Below are 16,889 nucleotides of genomic sequence, written 5' to 3'. Positions count from 1 at the left end.
CAAATGGCAGCTGCCATTACATTTAGTAGTGAAGAACTTGCCCATAATCATTAACATTCTTACCTCAGAGAGGATGTGAACTCAGAAAAGGAAGCCCAGCCAGTTTCTTTTGCTGGCATAGGTTCTTCTGTACTCCACACATCAGACCCAACAGAATCCAGGTTGGCACCATGTGCAGTCTCCATGGGTACATCAAAGTTAGCTGACCAGTTTGGTGCTGAAAAACCATCAACAAGTTCATTAAGAACAAATTTAAATAAAAGAACATGAACGCACATATGTCTAACACGCTGGTTCTCTATACGTAAATTCCAAAACGAACAGCAACATTCATAACTAGACTTTAAAGCACATGCAGAAGAATCTCCTATATACTGTTAAATAAATGAATGCATTCCCCTAAATGGGAAATTCTGCTAAGGCAGAATTTTCAAAACAGTAACTCACAAATATTCTGCTAAAAATCAATATAGTTTATCTGAAGAACAAAAACAATAAGCCATACTAAATCACAAGTATAATCCCACTTTATACTTTAAACTAACATGAACATTTGTTACAGTTTTTCAAAACTAAATTTCTATAGCATTAAAAAAAAAAATCTTAAGACTTTTCATTCCTTTTTCACTTTCCTATGTACATTTTTCTGAACATTGAAAATGAGCATGTAAACTTAGGTAAGAGCAGTCTCTACATTTCTCATGCACTAACACCACTGCTAAGTTTCAGAAAAGTTTAAGGCTTTTTACAACTTAAAATAGTTATTGGGATTTTAGATTTTGGAGCAACTGTGACTTAACAGCATCTAATTTAGGATAGGTCAATTCAAAATACTTCACCTACCCAAGGGAAACATGTTTTTCATTAACACTTACATACAAAAAAACAGGCTGAAAAGGAAGCTCTGACTAGCAATTAGAAATTCCAACCCAGGCAGATATGGGAGGAGACCCACATGGATCAAAACTTGTTTGACACACAGATGCCAACGACACCAATCTGACAAAAGAAAAGAAAACCCTTAACTTTTCCTTCTATTTTAATTTAATTCCTTACAGTCTAGATAAACACAGGGCTTTTACCTACAGATATTGCCAGTTTAACTAAAGCCAGCTTAGTCTACTGTGACTTGAATGTGAAAACTTTAAAACCAATCAGTTAAGTTTTCACATGAGAGTCTACTGATGTACATCTTTCATTCACACATGAAACCAGACCAATACAAATTCACTTAGCATCTGTAGGAAGTCTTAAAAGAGCTTTGTTAGATTAAAAGTTGATCTGAAAGGCTTCCAGTAAAAATAAACATATTTTAGTTTGGAAGATTTACAATTTATTCGTTTTGCAAGCATTCAAGATGTATAAATGATTACATTTCATCCTTTCTGATTATTCCTCCCTTTTTTCCTCTTGAGGAGCAGAAACATGAGAGTAAGTAACTTGATTCAAGACATGTTAGGATTCAAACTTCTCAACATTTGCGTGTTCTATTGCAAGCAGTCTTTACAGTGGGAAAGACTACTTTATTAAGATGAAATAAAAACAGCAAATGAGGAAGACTCCTGCAAAATAAGATTACTAGATCAAACACTTTTCTATAACTCAAAGCAGTTGGAAGAAAAGCTACGTACGTTCACTTAGGTCTACTTCCATTTTGTCCTCTGTATTGGTGTGTGATTCAAACAAGTCTTGTTTTGTCCCATCCTCTTCTTCGGAATCTGTACTTTCTTCGCTGTCCGTACTGCCCGAACTTAAAATACAAAGAGATAGTATACATTCTCTGTTTAGTATCAGACCCTGAGCACAGCGAAATGAGAGTTTGAGGCTAAAGAGAATTACAACAGCTGTAATTTCTGACAGATTAACTGAAGTATGATTTGTTATTTGTTCATATTGCCCTTATTGCTCTCTAAAAAACAAGGTTTAAGGTTTTTCACTGGATCACATGAAGAGGCTAGCCTTTTCCCCCCATTTGCAAGTAAAAGACAAAGATTATTTTTAATCCCGCCATGCAAAAGGGAGCAGAAACAGAAAGTAAGGAACCAGATCTGTGTACAGAGATTGTTGGATTTATTTGGTCTCCTCACAACAGACAGAAGCGATGAAATACAAAACTCATCAACACCAATATAACAAGATATAACTTGTTTTATTTTAAAAATCTAACAAATCTATTTTAAAGTCTCCCCAACTGTATTCCAGTCCGTCATCTTTAACTACATGCATACTTGAAAACCTATGGGCATCTCTCCCTTCCCCTTGAGCACAAACAACACAAAAAGCAAGGTAATGTGAGAACGTAAGGATGTCCCTGAAACATATCACATTAAGTAACCACAACACCATCACACAAATTTTTTATTTTTTTTTTTTTTTTTACAGCAACACACATTTCAAAGCTGACAAGGGAAAAAGAGATCAGGTTTGTGACTCAAGCCACAAGAAGGTCAGAAAAACCAAGACCACCCTTGGACAAAATCAGTAGATATCAGTGGAGGCTGCACAGCTCAGAGATGCTCCTTCCCCTCAGTGCAGCTTCCTATGCAGTTTTGTCCACAACCCTACTGGTAGTGTAGAGAAGAGAGCAAGGTCTACAGAGGTGTGGAGCTGGACTGCCTTGTCCAAGCCAAGAATGGCCAAGCAGGTTTAAATTTGAAGGAAAGAATAAACAGCACAAAATACCTGAACTACAACAGCTAAAGTGCAGGAAGAGCTGAGTAGGCAGAGCAGTTGTTGCCATCTTCTGCAAATTATGGGTGGAAGACAGACATTAAAGCCATCTCTCCACATAATGCAGTAGCTAGTTGTGCTGGACAGCCTGTCCTAACAGTCAGCCTGAAGAAGACATGCTCAGTACTGAGGGCTAACTACACTGCTCTTTGGATGAAAAACACATTTCTTACCTAGAACGCCTCTGGGATTCTGGTGTAAATGCAATATGTTTTTCTTCCCAAATGTCTTCTTCATCAGAGCCCCCATCATCGAACTGCTGTATCCGCTCCTTACAGCATGCCTCAAACAAGGCTATATTACCCTAAATACAGCAAATGTATAAAATCTGTTTATGATTAATCATTCTACTTACATTAGTAAACATTTGAAAATACAGAATCCTTTAGGTTGGAAAAGACCCTTAAAGTCATCAAGTCCAACCATTAACCTAACACTGCCAAGACTACCACTAAATCATGTCCCTTACTAAGCATCACATCTACAGGTCTTTAAACACCTCCAGGGATGGCAACTCAACCACTTCTCTGGGCAGCCTGTTCCAGTGCTTGACAACCCTTTTGGTGAAGAAATTTTTCCTAACATCCAATTTAAACTTCCCCTGGAGCAACTTGAGGCCATTTCCTCTTGTCACTTGAGAGAAGAGACCAACACCCACCTTGCTACAACCTCCTGTGCTGGCTTTCTGTGGTGGGGTTTTGGCAGCAGGGGAGGGGGCTACAGCAGTGGCCCCTGTGAGAAGCTTCTCAAAGCTCCCCCAGCTTCAGGTCAGACCCCCTCTGGCCAAGGCCAAGACATTTAGCAATGGTGGCTGCATCTCTGCGATAACACATTTAAAAAGGGGAACCTCAGAAGGGGGTTGGGGAACTTTGTCCTTACTGTAACTTGTCCTCACTTAAGTGAACACCAAGGTCAGTGGAAGGAAGGAGGAAGTGGGGGGAGGTGGGCTGGAGGAGACACTTCCCCCGTATCCCATGGTGAGACTGCAGGGGCACCCCCCAACAACCACAGAGCTCACTGGAAGAACAGAGATCTGCCTGGGACCTGTGGGGAGAAGCAGCCCCCGCAGTTGTAGTTTGGCACTGGGAGGACTGCAACACGTGGAGGTGACCCACGCCGGAGCATCTCAGGCAGAATGTACCCCGTTGGGAGGAGTCACGAAGGAGAGAGTTTGTGGGGGCCTGTCTCCTGTGAGAGGGACACACATGGAGCAGGGGAAGAATGCAGAGGAGTGCTGCCCCCCTCCCTTGCAGGAAGAAGCAGCAGACTGACTGCACCCCCCCCCATCCCCTGCACCACTGGAGAAATATCAGGAACAAAACCAAGTCCTGAAAGAAGGGAGGGACGGGAGGTGTTTTTAAGGTATGGTAACGCTTCTCACTGTCCCATTGTCAAGTGTTGGTTTTCTTCGTGTTTGAGTTAGCGATGTTCTTGTTTTCTTTCCTTAACAAGCCTCTTTTGCCTGCGACTGTAAAATGGGTGAGTGACCCTTCCCTGTCCTCATCTCCATGCCTGAGCCTTCTGATTAATTTTTCTCCTGTGAAGGGGCAGGAAGGAGTGAACTCAACCTCTTTTTCTCCAGGCTAAATGACCCCAGTTCCCTCAGCTGCTCCTCACAGGACTTGTGCTCTAGACCCTTCACCAGCTTTGTTGCTCTTCTTTGGACACGTTCCAGCACCTCAATGTCTTTGTTGTAGTGATGGCCCCAATCGCACCCTTAGTCCTGCTGGCCACACTATATATATGACTATTGTGAAGAGAATCTTAAACCAGTGGCGGGAAAAGTATTTCTTTAAAAGCAGCAGAAAACCAGAATGTCTTAACAACTTAAAGCTTGTCAAGAAAATATTCAGTGGTGCTTCCTTTACTCAGCTACTAAAAAGTTGAGTGGACCATCAAAGAACAGCTGGAGGTTTCCATCGTGCTTAACAAAGTCATGCAGGAATGACATTGAAGAGCTTTTCAGTTAACAGACTATTAAGCACTCCAGCTTTATCTTCTGTAGAGGGGTTCACTTCAGCTCAACTAACAAATAATTTATGGCTAAAGTATCTGTCCTTACTTCCCTGTCACCGCAATCTCAGACAAAAATAGCTTCTACTTATAAAACACAAGTATGCAATATGCACAAATCAGATCCAAGCCTGTTCTTGAACCTGGACACACAAATTAGAAGCAATTCTGTTTTATACTAATCACAAACAACTATAGTGTCTTCCAATTAGAAAGTCTCATGATACAAGAAGTAGTTATATTCCAAAGATTACACAAAGGAGTAAATATAACAACCACCACCAAACTATGAGGTCACACCGAAGTTTAAGAGCCAGTAATTCTCCTGATAGCACAGGAATACATACTTACACTTTCATTTGTATTAAGGGTAAAGTTGATGTCTGAGACCCGATCAAAAGAAACACTACAAAAAAAGCAGATGTATGCAATAAACAAGATGTTGTGTTATGACATGAAGGCATTTCATTTCTCTTCTCATTTTCCAATAATAATAATATAAAAGAATAAAGAGAAAGTTACCAACATAAACCAGTCAAATTCCACATTAAATAGGCCTGGCATTCACGTGATTTTTTTAAACTGGTAAATATTTTAAACAAAAATACAAAACAATATCATATCTACCCTATATTTAGCTGCAAAGATGCAACAAGTCTAACTGAAGTTAAGCAAGCATAACTGAAATTATAAAGCAAATCTCAAATACTGTACTCTTATGCACTGGAAAAGAAGTAGTCCTAAAGAATGCCTAATCTGACTACAGTCGACCATGATACAGCTCAAAATCCTACAGTTTTTATACCTTCTAACTGATTTAATCATGCTATAGAAGGACCTTCTCATCAGGAAGAGAGAAAGTGAAAAAGAAGTAGTATCAAGTTCTATTTCCTAAAGAAAAAAAAGAAGCTTTTTTTTTAAAAAAAAAAAAATTCACCGAATTTTTTTTTCCAAACTGCACGGTAAATATTAGGCTTTACAGATATTCCCATATTAAGCCTCCAAGCAGTTTCACTAAAGTAATTATAAACATATCTTAGACTAGAAATAGCATTAGGCAAACTAAATCTCATGGGAAAGCAAAGAGAAACAGAAGAGTTAATATATTCTTTCTATAGACACACAGAGCACATAAGACTCTTCCTCTAATCCTCATTGCATTATAAAGTAGGGAACAAGGTAAGTTGTCTAAAGGAACATAAATTTTAAGTGTGACTCAATTACTCTGCAAGTTACCATCTGAATCACTGTACAACAGTAAACTGGCAATTTAAACTGTAATTAATTCTTGCACAAAAGGCAACACTTAAGTAACTTTATCTGCAGTTTAATTCAACTCACAAATACATTGTCAGGATACCTATCACAAATCTCAAGAGATCTGCTTACACAAGTAGTCATCTTTCCACCAAGACTACCAAAGGCACAATCTTAAAAGAATTCCAACTCCTGTCCTAGCCAAAGTCCACTTGCTTCTAACAGAGTATCCTGAATTGCTTCCTCTCCCATCATATTTTAACCTATAATCTCAGCAGAGCATGTAGTGTAGTAAGACAGCAATACTTCCTAGATGCACATGCAAGCTTCAGACAACTATCACTTACTAAACACAGAATCACAGAACAGAATCACAGACTGGTTTGGTTCGGAAGGGACCTTAAAGATCACCCAGTCCCACCCCCCCTGGCCCAGGCAGGGACACCTTCCACCAGCCCAGGTTGCCCAAAGCCCCGTCCAACCTGGCCTTAAACCCTTCCAGGGAGGGGGCAGCCACAGCTTCTCTGGGCAGCCTGTGCCAGGGCCTCACCACCCTCACAGGGAAGAGTTTCTTCCTTAGATCTAATCTAAATCTCCCCTCTTTCAGTTTAAAACAGTCATTGTCTTACAAAAGAGCACTGAGACATTTTATTGTATTTTATCCTTCTAGGAACCATCTTCAAGTAACAGTTTTTACTCTTACCTGCATGTTCTTGCATCCCAAGCCATGAATTATTACAAAAATTGAGACAACTATTTTCAGCAAGAACACCCATTCTTTCCATTCTCCATAATAGCATCAGTATAATTAGAACTGAAGAAAGAGAACAGTTTTTGTGCTGGGTGTTTTTGTTGTGGTGGGCTTTTTTTCACCTGACCAAGACTGTTCTCATTTCCTCATCACTTACCCTATTTGTAGAGTGTCTTAACTGCCTTGACCTTGCAAACAAAGGTAAATTAACGATCCCTCCCTTACTGTCCCCTACACTCATGTGTTGTTCCTGTCATCTTTTCCAGGAAAAATTAAGAGTAAAGCTATTTATCTGGTCTGGTACACAGATTCAGCAGGGGGAAAAAAAAAAAACAAACAACCCACCCACCACTTCGAGGCACAGAGAAAGTGAAAGTGCTCCCAGCAATGCCATGTCACTGGACAGACATAGCTCTCAAAAGCAGAGTTATAATTTAGTTATTTATTCACAAGCATTGTGTTCTCATGTTGGTACAGCCAGGCCACCAGAAATAGAAGATAAGCTTTGCTTTCCTCTCTAAACCGTTCAGGGAGGCTTCTATCAATACACAGAGATAGTACAAAAAGACAGAACTGATTGGCAACTGCCTTGCATTAGTAAGGGCTTGTCTTTATCATCAGCAAAACCAATACACAATAAGAAAGGAAATTCCCGAGACTATAGTCAAAGCCAGTATAACATTATACTCACTTGCCGATGTCATCTTGATCAGCAAACTTCTCATCGTTGAAGCCAAACTGGTCAATAAAATTGGACGTCATTTGTTGCATCTGATAATCAGAAAAGGCCTGGCAACCCCAGGACCAACGACAGTGATATAATGATTCTAATAATACTCTAAATCCTATTTGCCCATTTTGCTCCAAAGAAATAAAAGTCTCCCTGATCTACACATAAAAAGACAGGAAAAGGATTTGTCTAAACTGTTGACTTTTAAATGGTAACGCTAACTACACACCTACTTACATTTATTGACTTGAAAGCCAGTCTAAGAGCAGCTCTCAATAAGAAAGTTAAATCTCTACTTTAACTATAAGTTAATCAGCACCTTTCAAAATGCACCCCAAAAAACCCAGTGAAACAACACAGTATACTAGATAAAAAGTTGTCTTTGTTCAAAATAACATGAAGTTATAAATTTTAAGAACCAGAAATGTACATTGGGTACAGACACAAGCACAGTTGCATATTTATCATGTAGTTATCACTAGAAATATCAGAGGCACACACATCAGCAGCATATATTCAACACCTACAAGAAGGAAACTATTTGAACATTTTACATCACAATGCAGGGACACTGACTCAACTGTACTTTTTTTTCCTTATTTAAAAATAAAGAAGCCTGTGTCAGCTGCCAGCAGATGGGTGTATCCACATTAAGGTACACATGGGCATTTTCTCCCATCCATAACAGCTTTTGTCCCTTATTTGCCAGAACTAAATTATCACGCATTCTCTAGGAACTTTTAATAGTGTTATTTCAATGTGGAATGTCAGCCAATGCTAAGATATTCTAGAAAATACAGCTGTCACATCAACTCTCTTGGTTTCTTGCCCAGGTAGCTAAAGGGACACAGTATATAGGCAAAACCTTTGAAGTAGGTGGTAAAGCTGAACAAAGTGAATATGGAAAGAAAACAAGAGAATGGTCAAAAAAAAGCAAGTTTGGATTAAGACATTATGAAAACTGAAGGAAGAAGAAAGGAGATACAGAAGGATGAGATATACAGCAAAGACCCTATGAGGGCTAGGAGTGGGTCTGAAAAACCCTCATATTTCATAGGGTAGGGTCACTATACTAAGCCAGGCCAAAGCAAGAGCTCTTACATTTTGATCCTAAAATTAAAAAACTGATAGTTCTTAAAAACTTCAGGATTTGATACACAATTAGTGTATCAATATTACACTGGTGGACAATCAATTACTGAGTGTCCTCCCTATAAAATAATTACTCTGTTTTACAGCAGTTACTGAGCTTGCCTTTCCAGTACAGTATTTTCACTATTACAGATATTAAAAAGTGCACATTAGTGATTACCTACATGGGAAAGAAAAATAAAGGAGTTCAACAGACTTGTTTTACAAAAGGTGTAACCATTAATGCACCACTCACCAGGATAAAAAGAAAATTTAGATGAGGTTTATGACATCAGCTAGTTATGAAATGAATGGGAAATCTTATAGACAATTTTGATGTAGTGATAACAAGTATACAAAATACAGTTATAAACTGCTAGTGTATCTCAGAGCCTAGACAGTTCTAGCCTTTTCTCTAATATATTTTCAGTATGCTTAAGAGAGACAAAAAGTGGTCCTAAGTTGGTGGAGAACAGAACAATGATTTCCTGGAAAAAAAGTTTCCAGAGCCACAGCAAGACAGCACATTAAATACTGCTGTCATGAGAAACTTTACAACTCAGAACTAGGTGATGGAACACTTCTTCAAAGATGTCAGTTTTGAAGTGTTATTCAGAAACTTACATAAAAAGCATTTGTGGGTAAGAAGGGGGGAAAAAAGAAACCTTCCCTTCTGGAGCAAAGGGTCTTTGTTAAAAGAAAACAGTATCAAACTAAATTTGGATGCCAGAAGAAGTCATAGTGAATGTAATTCTGCACAGGCAGAAGTTCAATTTGATGAAAATAAACCAAAGATCAATAGATTTCTTTGTATTTCACTCCCTTATCCATTTCCTAATGAGTCCACTTGAATTTTGGAAATTCCCTTCTGTTTCTTCCTTCAGCTACTGATCTAGACCTGGGTATTCTAGCTGAAGCCAGAGGCATCTTTATGAACTAATTCATGCAGCTGAAGAATGCTTTAGCTAATTTCAATGCATTACACATCAGAGTCTAGTTATTAATCTTGTCTAGTATCATGTTCTCCTCACTGGATACTTTAGAAACTGTATTTCACTAGCTTAGAAAAAAAAAATATTAAGAAAATGGTGACAAACTTGAAACAGCACTGGATCATCTGCATTTCTCCAGATTAACTAGCAGGAACTGCTGGGATTGCTTAGGCACAGCAGGTCACTAAGAAGATGCAAGAAAAGCACAGACATATTTGAAGATCTTACTTTCTCACTACAACTACTACAGATAGCACCCAATTTATCAAGTTTGTAGTCATCAGGTGCACCTTACACCCACAAAAATCACTGTATCAGATAAAAATACATCAGATTCTTAAATAAATGGTGAGCCACCAGCCACAATTCAAACTTCAACAAGCAATTACTTTTTATAAAAACTATAGTAATTTGCAGAATGTAGCAAAGTCGGTAGTTACAGCTGTTAGGGGGAGCTGAAAGATTTGGGTTGATAACCCAGACTAAGTAATGTGTTCCATGTAAGAAATTTATTAGCAGTCTTGTGCCACATAGCTCCCACTCTTTCACCACCACTATTACAGAAATGTTGTCCTTCATAATGGCACCAATGCCTCCATCACCACACATCACCGAAAATACTCTAATACCATATTAAACACTGTATAATTATCAATTAGTCAGCTATGAAAGCATTAATACTTCAAGGTAGACAAAGTTTTGACTTAAGCTTTTAGGGTGGTTGATATGAAAATTCCCTAGGGATTCTCAATTTTTTTTTTTATTAAACCAAATAAATAATTATCTTTGAAACATGAGTTGTCAAAAAGCATACACTAGATTTAAAACTAAGTGATTACTCCACTGGAAATTTAGTTCAGGAAGATTTGGCTATGTACACTTGCCAGGTATCAAGGGTCTATAAAGTTAAAACATTCGAGTTGCTAGATACCACCTGTCACAGGAGCATACTTAGCTCTTAATTTATACTGCTTGACAGCTACAGAGTTCAAAATTTTGCCAAAAACTAAAAGCTTGTGACAACAAATAGTCAATCCTCCTTGTTTTCTCATAAAAATAAAGGTCAATATTTAAAAAAATCTATCTATTAATTAGCAAAACCAAACCGAAACCTACTTGCTTTCAGAGCAATCACATTTGCCAGAAAACACAATTAGAAGCCACCATTTCAAACCTGCACATCTAGTAAAAACTCAAGTTAACACAGAAACTGTGTTCAACTTAGCCAAAGAGCTGGCATATCAAATGTGTTCTTAGGCATAATGAGTAGAGATATACAGAATACACAGTGTGATCAAAGTCTAAAAACTGGAAGGCACACCAAGATACTGTGACATGTTAAAAATCATACCCTTGGGTTTGCTAAGACACAGTTGGGGGCATGCACACGTCTAGGTTTTATTTTAAACTTTCTAGATTTGGATTTGCCTGTGGTCAAAAATACAAGTTCCACTGATTTTTAAAAATTACTTATTTTTACAGAAAGAGCAACCCATGCCTTTAAAAGAATTCAACTCACCTGCTGCAAAGAGGAATCCTGTGAGAAACCAGTTTCTTTAAAGTCAATTTCATCATCACTGGAAGAATGAATGTGGCAGGTAGTAACCTACACAAAAGAATTGAGTCATTTAGCATACCACAGCTACTCAAGTATACTCACACTATCTGGTGAATCTTCAGTTTCATATCGAGAAACAAGAAACTGAATTCTCTTCAGTTTTCCCAACTCCTATACCACAAAAACAATCCCTGAAATATTTTAATAGCATTAACACATATATGAATATTAGATGCCCCCAAAAGAGCCAAATCTTTTGACTACTTCAGAATGACTATTTAACATTAAAAAGCCAGTCCTATGGCTGACAGCTAAGTCAAAATGATACAAAACTTGCATCTTGTCTTTGTACAGCATGAAATACATTGAATAGCAAGTGAATTAGCAGTCACCAAAAGAGATCCTCCTCCTTTCCTATATGTAAAATATATAAAAATCAAAGGGAAACAGTCTTGGCTATCTACAGTATTTACAAAGAGACAAAAGAATTAAGCTTCAGAAATCTGTAACCAACATGTACTTGCAGAAACAAATGCAGTTGTTGTCACAGCAACTGCTGTTTTAAACCCTATCCTTGAAAAAATAGATTTTTTTTGATGATATGACATAGAACTAGTGGGAATAGTTTGTTCAGTGACAGTACTATCTAAGCAACATGTTCTTGGAAGTACTTATCTTCAGTCAGAACAGCACTCCAAAAGTAATTTTAGCTGGGACAGCAATTAGCTAAAGTAACAGTAGTGACAGTTGACCCTAAGATTTCATCCTCCATGTAGGATGCCCAGTATAAAGCCAATCTACAAATGACAAACTTTATTCTGCACTATAATAGAATGTATTATTCTACACACCCCTAGAAGATCATGTTACAGATTCTCAAGTTAAGTCAAGTGGTTCATGGATTCTTTTCATATTTTCAAGAAAATACAAGTCTGTACAAAAGGTGTACTGAAACACATACAAGGTTTCAGACAAGACAAACACCTTTCTATGCTCCCATAAATACCACAGGACAATGCTACAGTCAGGACACAAGTGCAAGAGAGAGATGAAGAAAGTTGTTACCTGAAGTATATTGTGCTTTTATACTTTTTCCTCTGTTAATATAACAATTATTTTAAAAATATATATATATATATATATATAATTGAGAGTGCTTTATTCTTGCACATCTACCATTGAGCCCTGCACTGCAATTTGCATACTAGAGATACCCTGCCTTTCTAGTAATGCACCAAAAAAAATCTCTGGGCTTGTTGTGTCTGGAGAAGAGCTGTGATATCAATGTTCTTGCAAAGTCTGCACACTTCAAGGTAATCGTATGGCATACCATATCACAACCTCAGCTGCCCCTGATACTGCCCCCCTCACATGGGCACATTTTGAGAGGACAGAATGTTAATACAACTACAACTTGTCAGGGAAAGATACCCAAAACCAAGTATGAAGTTGTTTCTTTAGTTTTAGTTACTATTAACAAACATGTTAATCCCCAGTAGAAATCCTGCCCTTACTGCTGTAACAGAAACAAGCTCAGGACTCTTAGATGGAAGTGTCTCCTCCAAACTCTCCCTTTGGGAACCACCAGGACATAAGGCCTAAATATACATGAGTTACTTCTCTTGCATTCCGACAGCTGCTGTAGTTAAAAGTATAAACCTGAAAGAAGAAATTAGCATTACTCCACCCTAATAAATAAAAGGTGGAATTATGCCAGGGAAGGGAGTAGGAATGACCACTGCAAATTCCAGCAATTCCTTTCCTCACTGTTCAGAGCAGTTGCTTTCTAACACTAACACACAGAACAGGCACTTTTCACAAATAATTCATTCTAATGTTTTCTGGTAATATTGAGCGGGATCTTCTTTAAGAAAAAGGAACTACATGGTGATTTTTAAGGCAACCATGAACAATTTGTCCTGTAGACTTATTTTTAGGCTTAAGGGAGGTATATTCTCCTCACCTAGTCTTTAAGTATATCCCACAAATATTCAATATCATGACTCATGTTGGAAGGATGCCATAATGAGACACTTCTTATGTTATACAAAGTCTCTTGTACAAACCTAGTATTACAAATTGTATAGCATTCTTCACTGTACCACCACACCTCATCTAAAGAGAAAATGAACAATTACTCCACATTTGTTGAATCTTCAGCATGGTTAACTGTAAGTAGATAGTCTTAGTGAAGTACTGCCTACCTTCTACAAGGACAAGGAGGAGTAGAAAAACAGAAATAAGCTTCCTGTAAAGTGCTTGGGGGAAATTCTGAGATAGTTCTGATACTTCTCTGCAGTCACTTCTAAGCCTGCAGTTATTGTTGTTTTAGAAAACCTAACAAGAACTTGTTAGAAAGACAGAAGAGCCTGAAGAGGGAGAAAGAATGGAAAGGATAAAGTGTTGATAGATTTACAATCAACAACCCTGATGCAAAACAGCTGAAAAGAATCTCATGGCTGCGCAAGCAGTTCATTACACATGGGAGCCTAGGACTACACACCTTGGTTCCATCATATCAACAGAGAGCTCTCTGAGCTCAAAATGCCTGAAGCACTGAAGCACTCACAGAGCAGTTCTTTCCATAGCCTTCACACAGCTAGCCTATTTGCATATCTTAAAATGAACTTCACATCATAACAGTATGCATACACATAAAGATTATGTCATATACCATGACTAGATTCTGCTCAACAGCTTGTGTAGGACAGGAAAACCCTGAACCAAGTAAGTCTACTCATCTACCCAAGCAGTAAGTATAAGGCTAATCCATAAAAAAAAATTAAGGAAGGTGTGCTTAAGATCTTGCTCTGGGGACACTGAAAATCCACACTTTAAATCAGGTATATAACTTTTCAGGTATAAAAATTAGTTCCGATAGCTATTGTTTTACCCCAGGATGCTTTCATCAACTTACAGAACAGCTCAAACACCAAGACATGCCAAATCGTCCAGGTTTATAGATGGAAAGGACAGGTCTATGGAGACCAAAACACAGATCAGAAGTAGGCTATTGGGGGACAGTATGACTGGAAAGAAATACTGTGGGGCTGTGCTTTCAGGATACGTCCATAAAATAACTGTAACTTAAACATGACTCAGTAAAAACAAGCTGAGTTTATGAGATCTGTCTTTTAGTATCTCTTGCAGCACACTGTACTGTCCGTTACTGCTTATCTTTGCACTAAATGCTAGTCCAAGGCTCACGAAAATTGGTTGTGCAAGAAACAAAGCCTATAATTTTAGAAATTCAAAGACAGTATTTTCCAGATGGCATTTTAGATACAAGAATTTGTTTTAATGCTCTGTACTTCTATTCAACTGAATAGTGTGGAGTTTGAAGATATGTTTTAAATGAGGTTACACTGTTGTTAGATCAAGTACGTCCAAGTAAATGATTACATATCTGAAGAGCTAATCAAAATGTTATTAATTATAAATCAGTTTAAAATTCTGCCTCTTTAGATGACTCTTCTCTTGGCCTTGACAAAGAAGTAGTTTCTAGCAACAGGAAAATATCATTCTACAAGCATGATGAAATTCTTTTCATTCACAGGCTCACGCAAAAAATACTATCTGTACATCATTTGGTCCTGTCCACAAGTTGCACAATTTCAGATTAATTTCCTATTGCTTCTATTGCCACACAAATGATGTCAGCATTATGTTCCAGTTGCTATATTACGTTGAAATAGCAAATTTAGGTCTTATAGCCCAATTCACATAGCACCTGCAAAAGTTAATGAAGCCATGTGCAAAGCACTGCATTCCTGGAGAAGCGAGGTATATTAAAATTCATTGATTCATCTGTTGACATTGGAAACAGCCTCTACTTAAAGTGCCCAAGCGATTATTCTTAAAATGTATGTTTAACATGACTACATAAAACCTCTTCACACTTCTACTTAAGTTTAACTTTCAGAAAAAGGTATAATCACTACTGCTGTTGCAGAAGTGACAGATGCACAACAACAGTATGCAAAGTTATTTAGCTTAAGCAAGGTCAGTAACATACGCAGTGGGATGCGGGCAGAATTTTCCCGTTAAACTTGCATAGGCTCATTTACATACTGTAGATAAATCAATTAACACCAGATCCTGCAGCTTTAGTTTGCACTCTTCAAGCAGACGGGAGCCTTCAAGGATGCTAACTTGAAGCTGAAGTGAAATCTTCCTCCTTGACAATTGTCTGGGATGAGCTACACAAACTGAACTACCGCAAGATTTCCATACAAAACATTAATGATATGGCTTTAGTTGAAAACCAAAGAATTATCAGTTCCATAGCTCAGCACCTAAAGCTACTTGTTGACACAAGTACATGGTAGCTGGGAATACTGTGCTGCTGACAAAAATAAAACTAGGGCCCAAGCAAAAAGCAGCAATTTTTATACCTTACTCATCACTACTTACCAGGTCCACTGTATTCCTCTTGTTAGTTTCTCCTAAAGAGCTTGTGCAGAATGTCTCCCATCGCTCTCTGACCTCCTCTGGAAGCTCTAGCATAGAACCAAAAATAACCCCAATTCAATACTACTGACAACAGAACATCACTTAATTTTTAATTGGTCTTTTCTGCTCTACCAGAAATATTACAAAGAACATAGGCATCCTCCTAAATCCATAAGGATCTAGCAAACAAGTCCAAATTAGGTAGGTCGGCATCTCTTCACTTTATTTCAGGGAGCTTCAGGAAAAAAAGACTTAAGCCTATGTTTGTTTAAAGATGGCTGGTTTTAAATTGAATGTATCAGAAGTAATCTATATTTTCTTCTCTTATCCAATCACTGCCTTTAAAGTTTGATCAAATTTTGAGGGAATGAATAACAAAAGCCATGAAGACAAGCTTAAGACCATTAACATTACCTTTAATGAGCTGTTGGACTAGTGTACTGTTTGGCCCCTTATCTGTACTATGCACAATACAGTTTGCTATCCTTGTCAGATGACCCATATAGCCATGTCGTCTTCCTCCTTCAGCCCTGCAAGAGACAAAGAGAATTCAACTGTCCACACTCAGAGCAACTGTGCTACTATATTTTATTACAAGGCACTCCAGAGTCAAGAAGTTACACAAGACAAATAGCGCAGAAGTTCTTAAGCAGAAGAGTTGTATCCTAAAACCAAAGGTCTGACCAAAAACGCTTAAGTGAGAGCCAACTTGGACTGAATTTCTAGCATTTAGCTGCAAGCCAGAGACAGTTGCTGTGCCAGCTTTTCAAGATTTTGTGCTTCTAAAAAATAAAATAAATAAATAATAATCAAGAAAGATCCACTCAGTTGGACAGACAAACCTCCCATGCACTTGACTGAAATCTCTATAAGTGGCAGCAGTTTGGGAAGTAGTTTATGTTATGCTAATACAAATCACACTACTTGATTTTCCACCATCATCATCTAACACAAGGTCACTGAAATTATGTTATGTCAATGCAAGATGTCATGAATGAAACAGTATCACATTGTTTACAGGAACAAATTGAGAGATTCCAGTCTTAATTCCATGACTGCTTAGGTAACAAATACATTCAAAACAAGCAGCATGTGATGATGGCAAAGGTTATCATTTCTAATACAGGATATGCCATAAAGAGCACTTGTATTTACCACAGTGGACTGACTTGGCATTGCCTAGGCAAAAAGTCTAGTTAGCAAATTCTTATTAATCCCAGTAAATCAAACAGCTTTTTATTATGTCAGATTTTTAACAACAGAAAGCAGTCACCC

General features: G+C 37.9%; 1 protein-coding gene across 9 annotated transcripts in view; it reads right to left on the bottom strand.

Annotated features, from left to right (window-relative positions):
* PPP6R3 (protein phosphatase 6 regulatory subunit 3) overlaps positions 1 to 16,889 on the bottom strand; it is a 54,635-nt gene that overhangs the window by 15,244 nt on the left and 22,502 nt on the right. For 6 of the 9 annotated variants that reach the window (XR_003398614.1, XM_026850584.1, XM_026850586.1 and 3 more), the window contains 8 exons: positions 16,029 to 16,144; positions 15,576 to 15,661; positions 11,124 to 11,210; positions 7,443 to 7,540; positions 5,095 to 5,149; positions 2,904 to 3,034; positions 1,632 to 1,750; positions 64 to 217 (listed from right to left, as the gene is read on the bottom strand). Coding sequence is in view for 8 of the 9 variants with exons in the window: in XM_026850584.1 (XP_026706385.1) it covers positions 64 to 217; positions 1,632 to 1,750; positions 2,904 to 3,034; positions 5,095 to 5,149; positions 7,443 to 7,540; positions 11,124 to 11,210; positions 15,576 to 15,661; positions 16,029 to 16,144 (846 nt within the window). In the remaining variant the exon portion in view is untranslated. Of the gene's footprint in view, positions 1 to 63; positions 218 to 875; positions 1,000 to 1,631; positions 1,751 to 2,903; positions 3,035 to 5,094; positions 5,150 to 7,442; positions 7,541 to 11,123; positions 11,211 to 15,575; positions 15,662 to 16,028; positions 16,145 to 16,889 lie in introns of those variants that run through there. The other 3 variants (XM_026850590.1, XM_026850591.1, XM_026850592.1) reach the window with 2 other exon arrangements.

This window comes from Athene cunicularia (assembly GCF_003259725.1).
Source record: "Athene cunicularia isolate RWA chromosome 5 unlocalized genomic scaffold, athCun1 chr5_part2, whole genome shotgun sequence".
Lineage (NCBI taxonomy): Eukaryota > Metazoa > Chordata > Aves > Strigiformes > Strigidae > Athene > Athene cunicularia.
The sequence above is the reverse complement of the archived record's forward strand: the minus strand, read 5'-3'. Positions and strand labels throughout refer to the sequence as shown.